The sequence below is a fragment of the Hyalella azteca genome, unplaced genomic scaffold (genome assembly GCF_000764305.2).
Source record: "Hyalella azteca isolate HAZT.00-mixed unplaced genomic scaffold, Hazt_2.0.2 contig7523, whole genome shotgun sequence".
Lineage (NCBI taxonomy): Eukaryota > Metazoa > Arthropoda > Malacostraca > Amphipoda > Hyalellidae > Hyalella > Hyalella azteca.
In genome coordinates this window covers 32,941-53,052 of record NW_025937646.1, presented here as the reverse complement: position 1 = coordinate 53,052, position 20,112 = coordinate 32,941, and the positions used below count along the sequence as shown (strand labels likewise).

The following is a 20,112-nucleotide window of genomic DNA, read 5'->3' as shown; positions in this document are numbered from 1 at the left end:
CACTTCAATTAATATTATTATTAATATTCATTAATATTAATAATAATAATATTAATTTATAATTAATAATTAATTAATTAATAATCAATTAATAACAATGACTGGTCGTCTGGTCGTGGGTTAAGGTTGTTAATTTTTCGTGCCTTTATATAAATTTCGCAATTTTTGTCCTTCCTGTGAATTGTGTGATGAAAATTGGGATTTTTATGTACCTCATAAAATTTATTTTGGTTCACTTGTTTGTTAATTCTTGTACAATTAATTTGAATTTATTTCCAGCTATGCTGATTTTTTTGTGAACCGAACGGAAGATAAATGATGTCTGTTAAAAATATTATATTACATGAATATTACTGTGTTCAATTAATTTAAGTCTAGCTTAAAATACTTTTTCACGCCGGAAAATAATTTTCATCCAATAATTTTTGGTATTTTTCACTTCGCTCCGAGTAAAACATTTACAAATCAAGTGAAACTTGATTATGATTTGATTTACTTTAAGATATTTTCTACCTTGAATCGATGTAATTTTATTTATGCATATAAGCGAAACGTTCCGGGTTCAAATTCCTTCATGTTTTGAATGCAAAAATCATTCACACATTTTGCTGCTGCGGGAAGTGAAATTTTTGCACAGAACTTCATTAAAGTATTAAAATCACTTGGTTGCTTTAATCGCAAATTTATCAGGAATTCAAAAGCAAAGAAAATTGCCAAAAAGTTCACCATTTCTTTTAAGAGAAAACGTTTCGGAGTCCAGCCCCATTGTCAGTCCAAAACCTAGAACACAGGTACAATCAATCAGTAGCCTAAAATTTACATTCAAACAATATTTGCATTTTTGAATGCGAATTTTAGGCTTCAAATTGTTTGTACCTGTGTTCTAGGTTTTGAACTGACGATGAGGCTGGACTCTGAAACGTTTTCTCTTATAAGAAATGGTGAACTTTCTGGCGATTCTCATTGCTTATAAATTCCTGGTAAACTTCAATAAAACTTTCTTCCTGGTAAACTTCAATAAAAATTTGTTCAATAAATTTTAGAAACCGATTTCGTACCGAAATTCCCTCATCTCGCGACAGTATGGTCCCTCATTTCCTATGCCTTAAAGCACAACTTCTTCATTGTATATATCCTACCCAATTTTTTTAAAATCACTCGAAAGTAATTATTGAAAAATATTGAAACCTAATCCTCGAAACCAACGAAAAATAAATATGTCATAATATATGCTGAAATTATCAAGCGCTTGTAACTTTAATATAAATCAACTCTACGCAAACCACATACAATGTTTTATTGGTTAATTTAATTTCGTTTGTTTTATATATTTGTTATTATTTGTGAGCAGAGTTGTTCTCGAGAATAGCCAACTTCACCAATTTATGGCTAAAGCAATTTTCGAGCGATAGTGACGATTCGGTTGAATTATTCATAGTAATAATCATTGATGAATTCCAGTAACATTCAAGTATCCAAGCATGGCTGAATATGACAATGATGATGTGGAGGTAGTCGGGCTAGGTGTCTTCTCTCCCTCTTTCCATTATTAATCACGTATCTTATAACACTTGTACCTCATATTTTTAAAAGTAAAAGCAAAATACCATCGACAGAAACCCATTCCCCGAAGCCGTTATCAACCATATTTTTCATGACTTACGAATTACCATCTTTCTGCTTAGCAATAAAAGTTAAATAAGATGGCTGTAATATTCAGCTCATATATAAACTGTTTACTTCAAATTTCTTCGCTGTTGACGAGTGAAAGAAACGTTTTTTTTTGTGATTGATTAAAATTGGGATCTGCTGTCAGGTATAAATCGTTAAACTTGACATATGTTATTCAAGGCCTCATAGGCTTTGGCAAATATATTGCAGCTGAAATTTGAATAGTTTTTGATGAAGCCGTGGCATATCTTGTGAGAATTGTGCATAAAGTATGAATTATTCATGTTGTGTGTTAAAATTATCTATTCTTCTAAATAGAATAGATGATTAAGCTTTTAAAAAGCCTTATATAATATGCAAGCCTTGTTAAACAGACCTTGAAAGAGAGGATGACAGTCTAGGAGCCTTTGTGAATCATCTTTGTTTAATACATTTATATTCATCATGCACGATTCAACATGCATGATTCGTCATAATTTACCATGAAGGATTCGTCATAACTTAACATGCATGAGTCATAGTGATAGTTATTTATTACCTCCTAAATGAAAAGAAAAATTATTTTAAATAATTTTTAATAAATAAAGTGGCACCTTCAGAAGAAAATATTTCATTTGATAGGGTTTATGAACAGAGTTTTGAAGCAAAATTAAAAAAAAAATAGGACTTGGTGCATTGGTAGATGAGTAACAAATTTTATGATAGAAAGCTGAAAAGTTCACCTCATTTGTCCATTATATAACATCATCCTTAACTATCTGAAATTAAAATAGAACAGGGTCATTATTTAACTTTAAATAGGACTTAAAGTATGTGAACTAATATAACGGCTTCGTGGAAATGGTTTAACTGATTCCCTATCACACGTAGCACAAGTATAAATCGTGTAGCTGCTTGTTAGCGGTCACTTGCTAGAGCTAATGTTACTTACACCTGTCGTTAATCTAGACGCTATAGAGACACCTGTCGTTAATCTAGACGCTAGAGACACCTGTCGTTAATCTAGACGCTAGTGACACTACTCGTTAATCTAGACGCTGGTGACACCAGTCGTTAATCTAGACGCTAATGACACTACTCGTTAAAATAGACGCTAGTGACACCTGTCGTTAATCTAGACGCTAATGACACCTGTCGTTAATCTAGACGCTAGTGACACTACTCGTTAATCTAGACGCTAGTGACACCTGTCGTTAATCTAGACGCTAGTGACACCTGTCGTTAATCTAGACGCTAGTGACACCTGTCGTAAATCTAGACGCTACATTTTAGGAAGCACTACAATGAAACACCGAGAACTGCATGGGCGTAATACAATTTAATTTTTGTATCAATTCAAAACATAAATATTCTGTTGAGGTTTTCTATTGGCGTTCTGAGAAACTCGCTTTTATTTAAATTCCAGGCGGATTCGAAGCAAAAAAAAAAAAAGAAGCGTGACATAGCATTATAGTCGAGATATTTTAATTGAAGGATGTCATTGCCTTCGTTCCATTGGCGATGGCACTAAAATATTACTACTTATTCAGGTAATTCTAATTTACGCTCATTAAATCCTGGCTTCCCCTGACAGGGTAAAAGTTTACACTAAATTTGTGATGGTTTGATATCTTTCAAAGTATGTATCTCATTCCAATAGTTAGCATCGATACTATATCTATTGATTGAATTCTAAACAATATCCTTAAACAATTTTTAATTCGTCTATTTACACGTCAGTTTCTTTGACCTCATTAATCAAATGATCCTGAAACGCAAATAAATAATAATTTAGTTTCTTTATAATCATCCTAATTCAACCTTCATGGCATAAAGCAGGCGAGCTGTGCATTCAAGAGGTGGAATCTTTTTCCGTTGTATACGAATTAAAGACATTTCATACTTAAGGAATACACTTTTTTTGCTACGAAAGTCGCATATTCATGCCTGATCCATCCATACAGCAGTTAATTTTTGGTGCGCGAGTCATGAAAAATAAAATTTGTTGAAATAAATTCCAATAAGAAAATTATACACTACCTATTGATGAATACTCATTGTTGATTTTTATTCTTTTTCAATTACTTGTCATCCTAAGCACTGTATAATTATTTATTGTGTAATTTGAGTTTAGTCATTCCTTACTGTATTTGAAATTTCCCGTAACAATTCACATTAGGAAGCAATTAATTTGTATCGAACAAGTTTACTTCTTGGGAAGGCTTTCTATTGGCATACCGGTCTTTGCTATATGCTTCTTCTATCTTTGGGTGCTGAAATAATGATTCAATCATAATTTTTTAGATAATTTGTTTATATGATTTTCGAACATTACCTAAACTGAAAATTGTGATTCCCATAATGCGAATTGATACTTTAATTATTGAAAAAATTATTAATTTATAATTATAATTGAAAAATATTGTGTTACTGTTGCCACCCATAATTCATGTTTACTCCTACTCATGGTGAAAAAATTGTTTTGACGGACACGTAACTGCATTGATATGCACGATAGGTGCTTTGTGTCACGTTTAATCACCTTTCAAGAATATGCGCATTCAAAAGTTATCAAAGTAATTTCTCATAAATTTCGGTAATTACTTAAACGCGTGACATAGAGCGCATTTCCTGAAATTTATGTTATGAGTTTCTAAATCTCAACACTTTTATCTTCATTAACTGTACGGCAGAAATATTCGTGGAAGGTGTTTTCCCGATTTGAGAGCCAATATTCCTAACTCTCGCTTTTTTCACCCTTTAAAATTTACTGTTATCGTAGTTGTTCCTTCCACTTTCCGGTAATGAATTTAAAATAATTCGGTCTCTTTTTAATGTCTTATTATTATATGTGCCAGATGGATTTATATTAATCTACTCAACTCAGTCGAAAACGTTACGGTTCATTTGAAAACTTGAGTATAAACGTTATCTTAACTATATAACTCCACCACGTAAATTTCTCTAGACCGTTAACGCAAACCGGTTCCAGTATCTGTTGACGGAGTAATCTCTTCAAAAAAATTTGCTTCCAAGCAAAAAATTAATGTGCGCAGTGATACAGCTTTTCGTATTGTTTTGTTATGTTCAATTTTGCAATCGAACTTGTTGGTCCATCTAAGCTACCGCTTTAATTTTAATTGTATGCAAAGATTCCCAAGTTTACTTGATTCATTATCCAGAAAAAGCAATGATATCAAATCAAAGCGTGGTAACACCTTGCGTGTCCTGCGACCGGTGTAAAAATTTCAGTATATTATCCTCAATGTAACGGGACTGTCGAGCGGTTTAACCGAACTCTTGAATATTACTACTTCAACATGCGGCACGGAGTTTTTAATTATTCGTAAATACGTACATACAATCTTCAGACACATTTTCTCGCACACATTTCGTATCCTCAATGTAACGGGACTGTTGAGCGGTTTAACCGAACTCATGAATATTACTACTTCAACATGCGGCACGGTGTTTCTAATCCCTCATTAATACAATCTTCAGACACATTTTCCCATCTAATCAATGGTAAGTTGGTTAATCAGGAAAAGTATTTGGCGCCCGGAAGTGCCCCACATTGCACGTTCTCGTACCCTTGGCAGCAAGGACGTGCGTCTGCCAGTGCAACTGCAACGTGCGATGGCCGCTGAGGCTGAGGCCGCCCGTGAGGCCAGGGCTAAAGTCATTGCAGCTGAAGGAGAACAAAGAGCCTCCAGGGCCTTGAAGGAAGCTGCTGATGTCATAAATGAAAGTCCAGCTGCTCTGCAGGTAAGTCCTAATAATTCAGGATGGCAAGTAGACACAAGATCACGCACTTCCACCCCTACCTTCGACTTACTCCCATTCTCTAGTTGACAAATGTCAGGGGGATTAAATAAACAACTCCATTGCTCATATTATCCTCATCTACCGTAGGACGGAGTATATAAGCGTCATTTTGAATATATTATTTGAAGAAGAACGTTTTCTATGAAATTCTCGACAGTTATTTATCTTTTTTACAATTGACCATAAAAAATTTCGTCATCGAGTGACGCATTGAAGAATTTTACGTGTAACCCAATGATTATTTTCTTCATAAGTATTATTCCCCCAATCAATGGTTCTGCAAATTCCTAGTCTCTTTCTGAGCTTTATTGTCACTGTGGAAATACTTTTTTATGTATTATGTTACTACTGGCGCGACTTGTATGAATACATGGATAACATAACAAAGAAGTCGACAACAGAGATGTTTCTCACCATGTTTTGTGAAAAAAATGTCTTCCCATTTGGCATACACATGTATGATTCATCTCATGAAGGTTCCGTCCATATATTGCGTAACATAAATTTGAATTAGATATCCCGCAGGTGTGTGATATAAAATACTGTTTCAAAGGCTCATTTTTCTCTTGTCATTTTGGTTATTCTACTTGAAAGTCTTAATCAATCTCATTACTTATATTGAGTTCACCCCCTTCTTCAGGATATTTCTTATTCGTCACTTGCTGCAATTATTTTGTCGATTTTTCTCACGATGTATAAACAACATTTTCACTTTCTAGAACACATCAAATATTCTTTAAAAACTTTATTATAAACAAATGGCAATCAAAGAAATAAATCCTTCTCAAAAGAATCTTTTGTAGTAGCCCAACTAATAATCTATTGGTGGATGTTTATTGAGTCATACCTTTTTTCATTTGCTGCATCGCAAATTTTCTCCCTTCTTTCCTTTCAAGTTTCTTTCCTCCAGCTTTGCATTGGTTTTGTTGCCGCGAAGTGAGTGCAAGGATCACATAGAAATAACATTTGACATGTCCTACTCTTCTACAATTAGTGAAACCAGACGGAAAAACCACGATATATAATATTTTAGAACTAATTTGTAGTACACTATCGTTCCGAACGACATCTTCTTTATCTTCTATCATTAACTACCGTAACTGAAATGAACTAAAACTACTCTCGTTCATTTTATTCAAATAATGCTAAGGCTGTTTATTCTCATTTAGCTCTCCTAACTAAACTAAGAGAAAAACATTAAAAACTATAATGATTTTTTCCGCCTAATTGTGTACGATTCTTCTTTCAACATTCAATTCATCTTCGATATTTTAAAATAACTTTCCTAAAAAATACCTGCCCAAATTTACCTTCCAAAATTACCATATAATATTGATGTTCTATATTTCTATTAATATTTTTAAGTCATTACTACCACACTACATGCGGAACCTACTACTCTACTTCCAACCCACCTACAAAACTGAGAGCTTAATTTTATTTAGTTTTACTCAGTTGCTTCGCCTCACTATATCCAGATTTACGCACATACTTTAATATTACTTTCCGAGATTTATCCTCATTAGTAAATGTTGCCATTTCCTCCATTCATTGTTCAAAAGTAATCATCTACCCTAATGAGATGGTGTGTACTTAGCTACCCCTAATTCTTTGAATTATAAATAATCATTCTCGAGTCCCAAGCAAATACCAATCACTTTAACGTTTTGACTATTCAACTTTTTGTGGTTTCTATCTTGCTAAGATCCCATTAAGTGTTTTTCTTAAATTTTTCAATATTCAGTCAAACACATGCGTCTGCTATATAATGTTTTTTCATACCTTAATTAGTTTTTAATTTTTATTGTAAGAACCCGTTACTAAGTACTTAACTATGGTTTAACTGGATGCAATCACCCCCAATTTGAAAAAAAAAGTTCAAGACTCAGTGGTAGCAAACTGTGCACCTTAAATAATATATAAAAACATAGAGCGTATTACTATACATATATCCGCACTGCTATTCTATTTTGTGCAGCCTGCATCATATCAATGTAATAATTTATTTTGAAGAATTTCATTCTATTATCAGAGCACTTATGCTCTGTCCTTAATTTAGGTAAGATATATAATTCATATTTCTTCAACCTTTCTATGAAATTTAATGTTGAGTTTTCACTGTACTAGGATCAGTACTAGATGTACTAGGCTTAATACCAGATGTACTAGGCTCAATACACTAGAACACTAGAATGAATATTACATGAATGAGTAATTACATTACATCCTCGGAACACGTTGATGAGGCATCAGCATCTGAGTGTAATACATATTTTTTTCACAATCAACCTATTCAGCTACAAATATTCTTGATTAAATGCTATATTTTTTATGAATGAAATACTGTTACAACCAACTTTACATGTTTCATTGCTGCCACCTCCCCCTTTTTTTCGAAAAAAATGTAGTGACACTTTGACCTTTTTCGATTTGCTCATCTTTGGTTGGCGTCCCGCAGTAATAGAGGTTAGCAAAATAGTCCCGAAGATGAAATTTAATAAAATTATTAGGGACATTAACTAAAATCGTTTATTTCATCTACTTCATATGAAAAAATATATCATATGATGCAGGCTGAACAAACTCCTTATACCTACTCACGCTCCATCCGTATGTGTCACTTCCGTGGTACCTGGGCCCATACTTTCAAAAAGTTAAGAGATAGATCGTAAGTTCATCAGCCAATCATTGACGGCCTTTCAAGCAAAATCCACCAATCATAGACAAGAAAATAGAGCGTAAGTACTTACGTTCACTTAATCATAGACAAGAAAATAGAGCGTAAGTACTTACGTTCACTTAATCATAGACAAGAAAATAGAGCGTAAGTACTTACGTTCACTTAGCGAGTTTTGAAAGTATGGCCCCTGATGGCTTATACCTAACTTGGTGGGATAATTTCGCTTACATTAACCATTCAATGCAATATTCCCTGCTCTATCTGGTGCTAATATTTTAGGTAACAACTTACTGTTCAAACTTTGCGGTCAGTATATAGTTAATTTCTACTACATTGTAAAAATTTCTATTAATTACAACAGGATTTTTTTCATGCGATTCTGTTAGTAAATTTGAACAGTTGCAAAGAATATTTGGTGCTTTAAAATGGGTCCAAATTTCAAAAATTCCTGCTTGTGCTGATCAAATGACGGTTCAAAGCTTCTGGCTCGATTTATTTACCACAAAATTATTTACAAAATTATTTACAATGGACGTCTTAGTTCCAATAAAGGGATTTTCTAATCAAAGATAAGAATTGTTCAAAAGTTAAAGGGAAGCAGTTACCACGCGAGTCTCGCACCAAGCCAATCTGTCCTTTAGCATTAAGTCTTTCCTCTAAGTCCAATTCCTATAAAGCGATGCTAATTTCTATTTGTATCTGTTTGTGCGTGTCTTTCGGTTCTCACCTGCCATACGTTGGTTATTACCTTAAACCTTTTCAAGTAATATCCGATGCCTTTGACCTAAACCTATTCATTCTGACTCTTGCAGCTACGCTACCTACAAACACTCTCTGCCATATCCGCAGAGAAGAACAGCACCATCATTTTCCCTCTTCCCATTGACATTCTGACTCACTTTGTCAAGGGAGGCTCTGAGAAAAAGTAAAACAGGTACAAAAATTGGCCTTACTTCTACAACATTGTCATGGTCCACTTCATACCACAATGCAGTACCACTTTTACACTATTTAGCATCATGACACGTGTTCACTTCCACGACCTATTCTTGCGGTACTCACGTTATGTACTCACTCTCTAGTACATGCTATGAGCATAGTACTTGTTCACTCGATATGAGCATCATGAAAGTAATAGTATTTCGGTTACCTAGACTGAAAAAAGTACATGTTCACTCGATAAATTGTGCCATGTTCACTAAGCACCTTTTTTGAAGACTTCTTTCCACTTTTCGTGCTCACTTCTTCATGTAAAGAGTTATTAGAGGTCTCTTGACATCCAATCTTCGACACTAAGATTCGGATTAACGTATTATAACAATAATGAGAATTTTATGTAGGATTTATTCTAGCTATCAACTCGGACTCTCATATTGAAAATCCTGGCTGCATTCGTGCAATTATTTTGAGCTGGTGACTTACGTCCTCCAAGCGACCTTTTTTCAAAATAAAAGAATCATTCAAATTATTAAAGAAGCATGTCATCTAAACTGATCGCTCAAAAAGGTCCGGTGGATTGCTTTTAATTATACTTTCGTCTGTTTGGTTTAGACAAAAAATGGTGGAGATGTGAATTATTGCACAACGACATAAGGGTATAAAGGAGCATATGACGTGACAGTATGTAGGATACGTAATATATTATTTTAATATTATCGGAAGCCGAAGTTCAGTTTGCTTTTATACCATGAATTCAAAGAGACCTAAAATAGAACTAAACTCCCTTTTTTTTAGTGTTAACGACAGCATCCGAATAGAATATGAATAAAATTTTAATTACGGAATTAAAACTATGCGTGAATTGCATGACATTTTGAAATGACATCACACATCAAAGTTAAAGTTTGAACAAAGCTTGAATATGATAGAATGTTATAAATATCACAATTTCAATTGACCAAAATATGTCCAGATGTAATAATGATCATTGTAACCTTCTGATACGTTATTTCGTTTTCTGCATTGTTTATTTTCTTTTCACACGAATAATTTATTTCGTTTAAGTTTATTCCAATTAGTGTGATATATTAAGCATAAGAAATCTAATACAAAATCTACTCTGATCACCATAGTTCACCATCACCAACATACCCTAACAAAATTTAGAGTCGCCCCAGCATCTGGTAATCTGAATCAGAAGCTGCCGCGTCTGTAAATTTAGAGTCGCCAAAGCTTCTGGTAATCCAAATCAGAAGCTGCCGCGTCTGTAAATTTAGAGTCGCCCCAGCTTCTGGTAATCCGAATCAGAAGCTGCCGCGTCTGTAAATTTAGAGTCGCCCCAGCTTCTGGTAATCCAAATCTGAATGTGCCGCGTCTGTAAATTTTCACCAACATAAACGCGCACACTTTGTGTCTGCATGCTTCGTCTGTGGTTCTTATTTCTATTGCCATGGAAATCCTTCGTTAATTTTAAAAATTTCACTTCTGTATTTTCGAATGAAAAGTTTCATGTAAGAAACTCGAATGAAAATGGTAAAACTCGAAATTATGTCCACCCATAGATGTTTCCGATTGTTTATTATCAAACGACTTTTTCTCTAAGCCTAAGATTTGTGTTTTTATCGTGTATTAATACTCTAACTATCCGTTTCAAATCTATTTTGAGGAGAAAATCGATCTTAATTGACTTCCATGAAAAAACCTAATTAAACACCTTATCGCAGCACGTAAAAGAGATTGGAATGGTCATAAATAATTTCATGTACACACTCACCAACACGTCTGCTGACACGTGTGTTGCTAACACCAGTCGATGAATGCTGACTGCCTAAAACAATTACTTACTCGAGGATCCAAAAGTTCACTTGGAGCCCGAAACATTTCTATTTGGATGGTTCATATCCCCTCTATCTGAAATTACCACCAAACTGGTCGGTACAGTTATCTCATATATGAAGCACAATGATGAGTTAGGTCCTTTTAATGCCCTATGTTAGTTCCTTTTTTAAACTACCAAACTATGTGACATATATATATGTACATCCACCGTGACGACCAAATGATAAACCTGACTGCCAAAGTCGAGTAGACCAATTGATATTTTGAGCAATTAATTAAAAGTTCACTTACACGCGCTTTAGTTCATTTATGGCAAGTTCAGTCAGTGGGTTAGCTCTACATACCTTTGTGTTCTCCCCGGATAGAGCGCAATGTGCTTCCCCCTAACCATACTCTATTAAACTATTACCTCCCCTAAAAAAATTTAGAGTCGCCCCAGCTTCTGGTAATCCGAATCAGAAGCTGCCGCGTCTGTAAATTTTCACTGGGTAACAAAATTTAGAGTCGCCCCAGCTTCGGGTAATCCGAATCAGAAGCTGCCGCGTCTGTAAATTTTCACTGGGTCTTCTACTAGGAACTAGGCGCTTCAGTATCACTAAAGCCGCTGTCACTATAAAACAGGGGTCCCCAAATTAATTGTTCTTCCCGTGTCGGGTTGTTTGATAATGAAATGTAGATCTTTCAGAAGCGCTCAACAACAACCCTTTATTAGGCAAGGTTAATTTGACAGTCACGAACGAGGAAGAATATTGTATTCCATTGCAGTATAGACACATTAAGTAATACAACTTAGATTTACATATTTATGATATACAAAATATTATTAAAAAACTGTTAACCATTCTGTTCCTGAATTATGAATCCAATGCACTATGAAAATAGCTACACTTTTGTGACATTTTCCCGCTACCGACATGCAACCACACCTGATGAAGGGTTCAGTGTTTGTCGCTTTTGCCTTGAGTCAATTAATTCTTTATTACTTTGGTATTCGGAGAAGTCAGCACACATGTTTCCCAGATCTCTAAAATCCTAATTAAATAAATCCTTATTAATTTCATTCGATATGATATAAGTTTGGTGACCCCTGATGTAATATGTATGTACCCGCTCAATGCCCCCCTCCAATTGCGTCGTACCAACCTCCTCTATCTTAACTCACTCCTTCAATAATGATCTCATCTAAACCATCTGCAAAACACATGCTGAATTTCATTTCATGTTTCTGTCAACTTAAGCATTGAAAAAATCTTCCTAGTTTCCCGTTTCTCTAATAGATTCGCATTTTTTTGCTTAGGAGGTAACATTTTTACATATTAAGCTTATTTTCAGCTAATCTTGTGGTGTTTTTTTCGATTTTTTATTACATTTGTGCTTAATTTACATCTCTTCTGCATATACATCTTTCCATTCTTTCCGAATAATCATCCTCGGCGCAACCCTACAAATATTAACTACACGCTGGGCCACTAAACCTCACTAAAACATCCAGTTCTAACTTGAGAATCCCAAACCTCCCGATTAAATTCTTCGCTCTTATTTTGATTTTGCAGCTAAATTTTCGGAGTACAATCCCCATCAATATTTAATTTTTCATTTACAATTCAGACAGATTAAGTTTAAAAATTAACCCCCTATCATTAGTCTCGTACAATTGATTACTTTCATTTTGATCAACTGTATTGTACGAGTTTCCTTTTTTTTGTCATCCAGCGTGCTCATCTAGAGGGCAGGTTTATAAATCGTATTCAACAATCAGGTTTGGTCCCAAATGAGAGTCTCCCGCGACACAGAGTTGTCTGGTATTGCTAATATAATGCGTTGGAAATTGATTTTAAAAACATTCATCTGTCCAACTTCCATCGAGGAAGGTGTTTTCTCTACATAGTTTTCCTCTCAGGTATTTAAATAAGTATAAAAATAGAAATAATGAAACAGTATTCGTTTCCCTCTATATGGCTAATTAATTATTAATTAAATTCTGGGGACTAATGTGCATTTCAACCAGAATCGCTTACAAAGATTATGTAAGAAGCTTCCATCATCAATCAATAAACGTTTTCCCCTACAATATATCAACCTTGAACCTGCCTGTCGTGTTGTGGTTGACTAAACTACCTGCCTCCTCTTGACGAGCATCAGCCATTAGGCTCTCATCAGTCACCTGACGTTGAAATAACTTTCAATAAACGTTGTTTCGTCAAAATTAACTTGCAATCAACTTATTTTCAACATCATTTGCCTGGAGCGCTGTAATGTCCACCAATATCCAACCCACATCACTACTAATACGAGTACTAATACATCTCCTTCTCCTACTACTTCCACTACTACTACTTCTACTCACGCCCTTAGTTGGTTCGAATGCTTTTACTAGGCAATCGATGCTGAGTTTGTGGTATTGAAGTCTCTATATATTTTCTGGTTTTGTATCTTCCTGCAGCTGCGATACCTGCAAACTCTGAGCTCTATCTCGGCCGAACATAATTCTACCATAATATTCCCACTACCTATCGAAATTGTGAGCCATTTCATGCCTGGGCACAATGAGAAAAAGAAGAAAGCAGCTATAGCGGACTAAGGTATTCACATAAACCCTTTAGCATCTCATTTAATATTTCCATATATAATCTTTCGAATTAGATTATTATTGTTTTTTCTTAAGGGTTCTCATCTAAGATTTATTTTCAACCTTGCAAATAAGAAGCGTGACTTCGATTGTGCAGTGAAATGAATAAATAAAAAATTTTAAATCAACCTTACTAAATCTTTTGGTATTTTTTGTAACTTACTTTCAATTTTTTCCTTATTTGTGATTTTTTTCTATTTGATTTGAAATTCTGTTCCACGACTGTATGCAGCGACTGATTTTGACCGAAAACTGAATCCCACTCATGTTACATTTTTCTGTCTTTAAATTACTTGAAACGTAGAAGCTTCTAATGAAAATATTTAATATGAAACAGATACAAGAATTTTTTACTGACATTTATTGAGATATTCATCAAATACGAATTAGATATTAGTTATAAATCTGGCTCCGAACTGCTCCATTCAAAAGCAAGATTAATTAAAGGAGGGATGCAAACTGTTGAACTAGAGAGCAGTTACATAACTAATTACCAATAATCGAAGCAGCAGAAGTTAGTACGTTACGTTAGGGATATAAATTACCTATCCATAAATTACCTAAATTACCTAATAACCTCAGTCTTCTAGTTATCTCAGCCGTATTGAGCCGCAATAGCGGATTAAATTTATTTAGAAATATCACCTTCTCTGAGTAGCTTTAGGAGTGGGTCTATTGAATATAAACGCATTTAAGAGATTTCTACTAAAACTTAGGTGATCTTAAACAGAAAATTTCCAGTCGTAAATTAACATTTAGTGACTTCTGACTCCTAACCTACTGAACATGACGTCTATACATTATGTTTTGTTCCTTAAAATATAAAACAATTTCTGAAAATTGTACTAAAATAGAAAATAACTTAAGGTTTTCAGTACCAAGAATAAAATCAAACCAGTTCTATTTCTTGAATTTTTTCTTCTTTTATTTATTTCACACTTCTTCGGTGCCTCTCAATGTTTGTGGAACGTTCCCTAGACGCAGCATCTGCACTTTTCTAGTCAGCATTTTGACCCAAATCTCAGCCGCATAGTTGAATTACTTGTACTACCCAAACAAAATTTAGAGTCGCCCCAGCTTCTGGTAATTCAAATCAGAAGCTGCCGCGTCTGTAAATTTAGAGTCGCCCCAGCTTCTGGTAATCCAAATCAGAAGCTGCCGCGTCTGTAAATTTAGAGTCGCCCCAGCTTCTGGTAATCCAAATCAGGAGATGCCGCGTCTGTAAATTTTCACTGGGTACTCACCCAACTTACGCAGCACCTCATGCTCACTGTTGGCTACCAAACCTTTATTATCACCGCCTGCACCTCACCAAATCGCCCAAGCATTTTCCGTTCTGTTTTGCCTATGCGTGGATGTTATCTCTTTTTAAATATCTATATCTATATATATCCATTAAAAATAACCCTTGGCTATGTAGACACCTTCCTCCCCTGCCTTCGATACCGATCTTCTTCTTGCTTTGACATAACACGAATATTTATCAAGCACATTTATTTCATTTCTACTTTTCATGTTCAGGATTAGTCAAAAACAGAAAGAATCATTGTGTTTGGCGTCTTACTTAACTTAAACTGCATGAACTACAAGTTTCATTGATGTGACTAACTGAACTTAAACTACAGGGTTGCGATCTTTATCGATGTGTGTCAGAAAGCCTGAGGGCCAGTGCAATTCATCACACCAGTAATCAAAAATCTTGTTTTCTGCACAGTATGTATCCCTTACATTAACATCGGTTACGTCTCATATCCTTTTCCACACGGTACATAAAATGACCAACGTTCCACCGAATATGAAGTACAAAACGAAATTAAATTCTTAGCAACTCGCAATTTATACAATAAACTAACTAGATTATTGCGGGCATCTCAAAGCAGGGTGAAACTGTGTAAAATCCGTATATTCCAGGGTCAAAAAGATTCATGTGATGTCATACTTTCTTATGGCTTCAACTTAAAAGCAAATTAAAGGACACATCGTTTCAATTTCTGTTTTTAATGCGACGGAAATGTTTCTGGATGCCGATGGACTAATCGATGTGTAATTCAATAAATCTAGATTTTTTTCGTATTGAGTGGCCTGATATTCGAGTAACTAGTATTCCCTTCTCACCTAATTTAGTAGTTATCTAAAGAGTCACTAGTCACAAATTTCCTAAGTTACCAAGGCACTAGGTGACACGTGTTCTGCAGCAGCGTCAGTAATGTATTGATTCATCTTAAGTAAAACAGTAGTGAATGGTGTACACTACCATCAGGCTTGTAGTTAGGTTCCATACATCAAACAGGTTGGGTACCGACAAATTTATAAGCCGTTATTGCGTGTTGACCGTTTTGAACCTTACTTGCTAAGACGGGTAGTATGAAGTTAGAGACTGCAGAGCGAGTTCTTTAATTTTGGTGATTGCAATATTCCCTTTTGCTTGTATTTGTCATTTATTCTTATTGTACGAGTCTGCAAAGTAAATACAAAGCTAAATTACAAGGTTACAATTTGTAACTAGCAGAAACTTAACATTTTGATCACTATGGGTGAAGACCAATTGTTTCAGAAAACATGTATCCACTTGAAAAAATTCATTTGCTGAAATGCATGTGGGTTAAGCTGGTTACTGGGCTGGTTTTAGCCCTTTATCTCAAACTGATTTGTTGAAATTTCGCAGTTAATTGATAATATTGCTTACTCAGGTTACGAGCATCGTTCAAAGTTTTCCTGTACTACGTAGCTGGAAGTTATTTTCATTTCTTCATCCCATACTAAAAAATTTGTATCTCCTCTCCAACAGCTACGCTATCTCCAAACACTCAACGCTATCTCCGCCGAGAAGAACTCCACAATTATCTTTCCTTTGCCAATTGATCTTGTCAAACACTTTATGCATCACGACTAAGTCCAAAACACTCAATTTTCTAACAGTTGCCGCAATCCCTAGCAAAGCAGAACATTTTTTCTTCCATATGCAAAAATTGTCATTACAAGTTTACTCATTAACCTGTCTACAGAATTCATTAACTTAACTATGATAGTGTTACTACTTGTGAAATTATACACCCGCCCTTAAGCCAGATTATTTTAGGAACTTATTCCATCCAATTTTTTCTAGTTTCTAGTTTTTGCATCCACTAGGATGAAGCGTCACTCGTCCACCTAACCTTATTGTGGAACAGTGATTGTATGGTACACAATTAATGTGCTTGAAAATTGGCGTTTCTCATTGATTACAAAGAATCCAGAAATATATTACGGGCGAATGAACAACATATTTGTTTTGTATGCTGTTCCAATAACAACTCTTTCAAATGTTGCAAAATTTAGGTTTATAATGAACCCTAGTCAAATTATATAGTTCAGGGTTATAGTGAACCTACACGTCAAATCATATGTTTGAAATTTGACACTAAAATTCACCAATCACGAACATCTGAAACCAAAAATTTCCGCAATTTGATAAATCAGAGGAGGTAAAACACTATTTCTGTTAAGGTCGCACACAGATAAAACCTTTGTACATTTTCCCTTTGGAAGTATGATGGGGAATTTTTGTAAACCTAGGCAAGCTTTAACGTTCAATTACATTGATTTTCTTCGTATTAAAAATTAGAATGCTGAACCACGCATTTTCTCCAAGACTAATTCTCCAGAAGTGGTCCCTTTTTTCAATATTAAATGTTTCGCGAATTTAATGTAGTAATTGATGAATAATTTTTTTAATTCTGACAAAACTACTTGCACATATTTTTTCCAACCGCTCTTCTTCGAATTTCATCAGTATGCAATAACTGCGTACTACCATAACTAACTGCGACATACTGACTCAACTTTATTCCTCTGAGTGTCTGCCACTTAAATATCACTGGAGCTTCTGTGATGGAAAAGTCAACCTGCATAAATACTTCCTCCACACTTGTCTTCAGTACCATTTGTTCATTCGGCACAATTCAACCCAAATCACGAGCCCACCTACACGAAGAAGATTCTCCACATAGTCACACCAGGTATTACTGATCATTTAACTCATTCTTAGTGTTCGTTTTGTTCGGTATCTAATAAACAAGCAATTAAGTTTTTTATTTACGTAACTAGCAGTTTCTGTGTCACTGGTTTTCATGCTGTAGATGACACAGTTGAGCATAGATACCGTACCCTTCTTTTAATATTGATAACATGGAGATACGAGCAAGTTCTCCCGCCGATATGTAGTCTACAGATTGTTTGTTGCTATCATTTGTCCCGGTAATGATGTGTAGAATGTGGGTTTATGGAACCAATTGGCTTCAAAATTATCTTTAAAATAATCTTGTATCACTTTGTGTTTAAAATCAATAATGACCATGCACTCTAAATATTGCAAGCGATGTTATTTACTGGACTTAGTATCCCAAAAGATCATATGCTATTTTATTGGGAGTGCTTGTGAAATGTCGACATGCCTTGTCCACACCCACCACTTAAATGTCACCCATCCCACCTACAATTTGAGTTAAATTATTCTTGCCTTCACCTTTTCAGGAATCACTTTCAATAGATAAAAATAATTGAGCAGTGTACCCTAACAAAATTTAGAGTCGCCCCAGCTTCTGGTAATCCGAATCAGAAGCTGCCGCGTCTGTAAAATTAGAGTCGCCCCAGCTTCTGGTAATCCGAATCAGAAGCTGCCGCGTCTGTAAATTTAGAGTCGCCCCAGCTTCTGGTAATCTAAATCAGAAGCTGCCCCGTCTGTAAATTTTCACTGGGTATGAACACTACTGGACACCTATAGTGATGCATAACACTTTGTAATTTTTGAGGAATAAGTAGCTCACACTACTACTGTTGTTGTACTGTGTCGGTGTTGAGACATGAATATATTCCACTTATTATATAAATTTTAATCTGCCTATGGTAGTTCGTTGGAATCTAATTGAAGATTTATGCCCATGGTCTGTAATTATTTGTTCAAAGCATTTCTTGGTTAGGATAGGTATTAGGCATACTGATGCCTTCTCATTCTGAATTCTCGGTTCTTCTATTGGCCAATTTAATTGTTTTCTACTGTTCCGATTTGTTGAACTTCAAACCAAAATGTCACGTAAAGAAAAAAATGTTCAATCAGTATCATATTTACAAAAATATACGAGTTTTTCTTCGGCATCAACTATAAATTTACAAGTCCAAATTTCTAATTCCAGATTATTTCTTTCAAACCTTCAATTCAATATTTTGGAACGAACATGCCGAACCTCTTCTAGAGAATAGGTAGAGAGTTTTTTTTAGCAAAAAAAAAAGAATTTAAATTATATTTCTTCGTCGTTGTGCGAAGAATAGTGATGCAGCCGTTCCTGAATTTATTGTATATTCATTAATAGAATAACTAATATTGAATATTTGAAAATTTTTAAAATATTTTCGTAATTTTCAAAAATTGAGAAAGTCTTGCTAGGTTTTCTCGAATAAGTAAATCAATACATCCGATGAAAAAAAGATCAAACCAATCCATTTGGTTAATCTGATGAAATTAAAGTAAAGATATGTGCATTCATATCTCTTTCAACAAGGGCATATCAATATTATCGATAAGCCAATGGCATCTAGAAACAATTCGTCTTCAACATTCGTCGCATCATTAATCACCGATCAAATTTTACATCATTTTCGATCATGAAATCTGGGATTTGACATCAGCTAATTTCACCACCTACTGAACCATTCAATTTAAAATATTTTGTTAATGGCAAAGATTCCTGCAAGCACTTTTTCTCTTAAAAATTCTTCACTCGATAATCTAATTGCGTGCCACTAAATAATCGAATGATTACTGCATGTCATATAACATCACCACAGCAAAACCACGACTATAAAAATATTTGTTATTGATATGCACCACCGTTGTCATTTAAGGCACGCATATCTCCACAAATAATAGTCAAAATCTCCTTGAAAATACCAGTTACGATCAACTTGAAACATTTACTGGAAATAAGACTAAAAAAATATTTGTTATTGATATGCATAACCGGTGTCATTTACGGCACACAAATCACCACAATCAATAGTCAAAATCTCCTTGAAATACCAGTTACGATCAACTTGAAACATTTACTGGAAAATAAGACTAGAAAAATCTTCTCGGGTACACTCACTACCACAAGCACCACTCACTCATTCCCCCGCTACCACCACATGTACAGTCTACGATGGTCCTCATCGACCTGGTACTGTGGTACTGTAAACGTGTCTAGCACCGACACTCTGCTCATGTTCTGGTAATGGTATCCCTCTTATATCTTAACATTTATAACATGAATTTAAACGTTTCTCTTTAGGAGTAATTTCTTCTCTTTCTAAGGCATGCTCTAATCTTGATTCCTTTATAATAGAGTACATTTACCTTTAACTGCTCTGCATGTTGACTTCTTGATGTTTTCTACCTATGTTAAAAGCAGCCGTGTGCTCTGAAGATAGATTGTAGCAATCAGTCATTTCGATCCTTTATAAAACACATGAGGATTAATTAGTATTTACCAATAAACCTGTTGTTCTTTGTAATCGGCTTTACATCGGTGTTACA

The 20,112-nt window shown here is 34.8% G+C and overlaps 1 protein-coding gene across 1 annotated transcript in view; it reads left to right on the top strand.

The window, feature by feature from the left end:
* The window catches only part of LOC108664775 (band 7 protein AGAP004871), a 78,507-nt gene that overhangs the window by 56,042 nt on the left and 2,353 nt on the right, over nucleotides 1-20,112 (top strand). Inside the window, exon 6 of the mRNA XM_047881275.1 lies at nucleotides 5,250-5,415. Within this exon, the coding sequence (XP_047737231.1) occupies nucleotides 5,250-5,415 (166 nt within the window). The remainder of the gene's footprint in view (nucleotides 1-5,249; nucleotides 5,416-20,112) is intronic.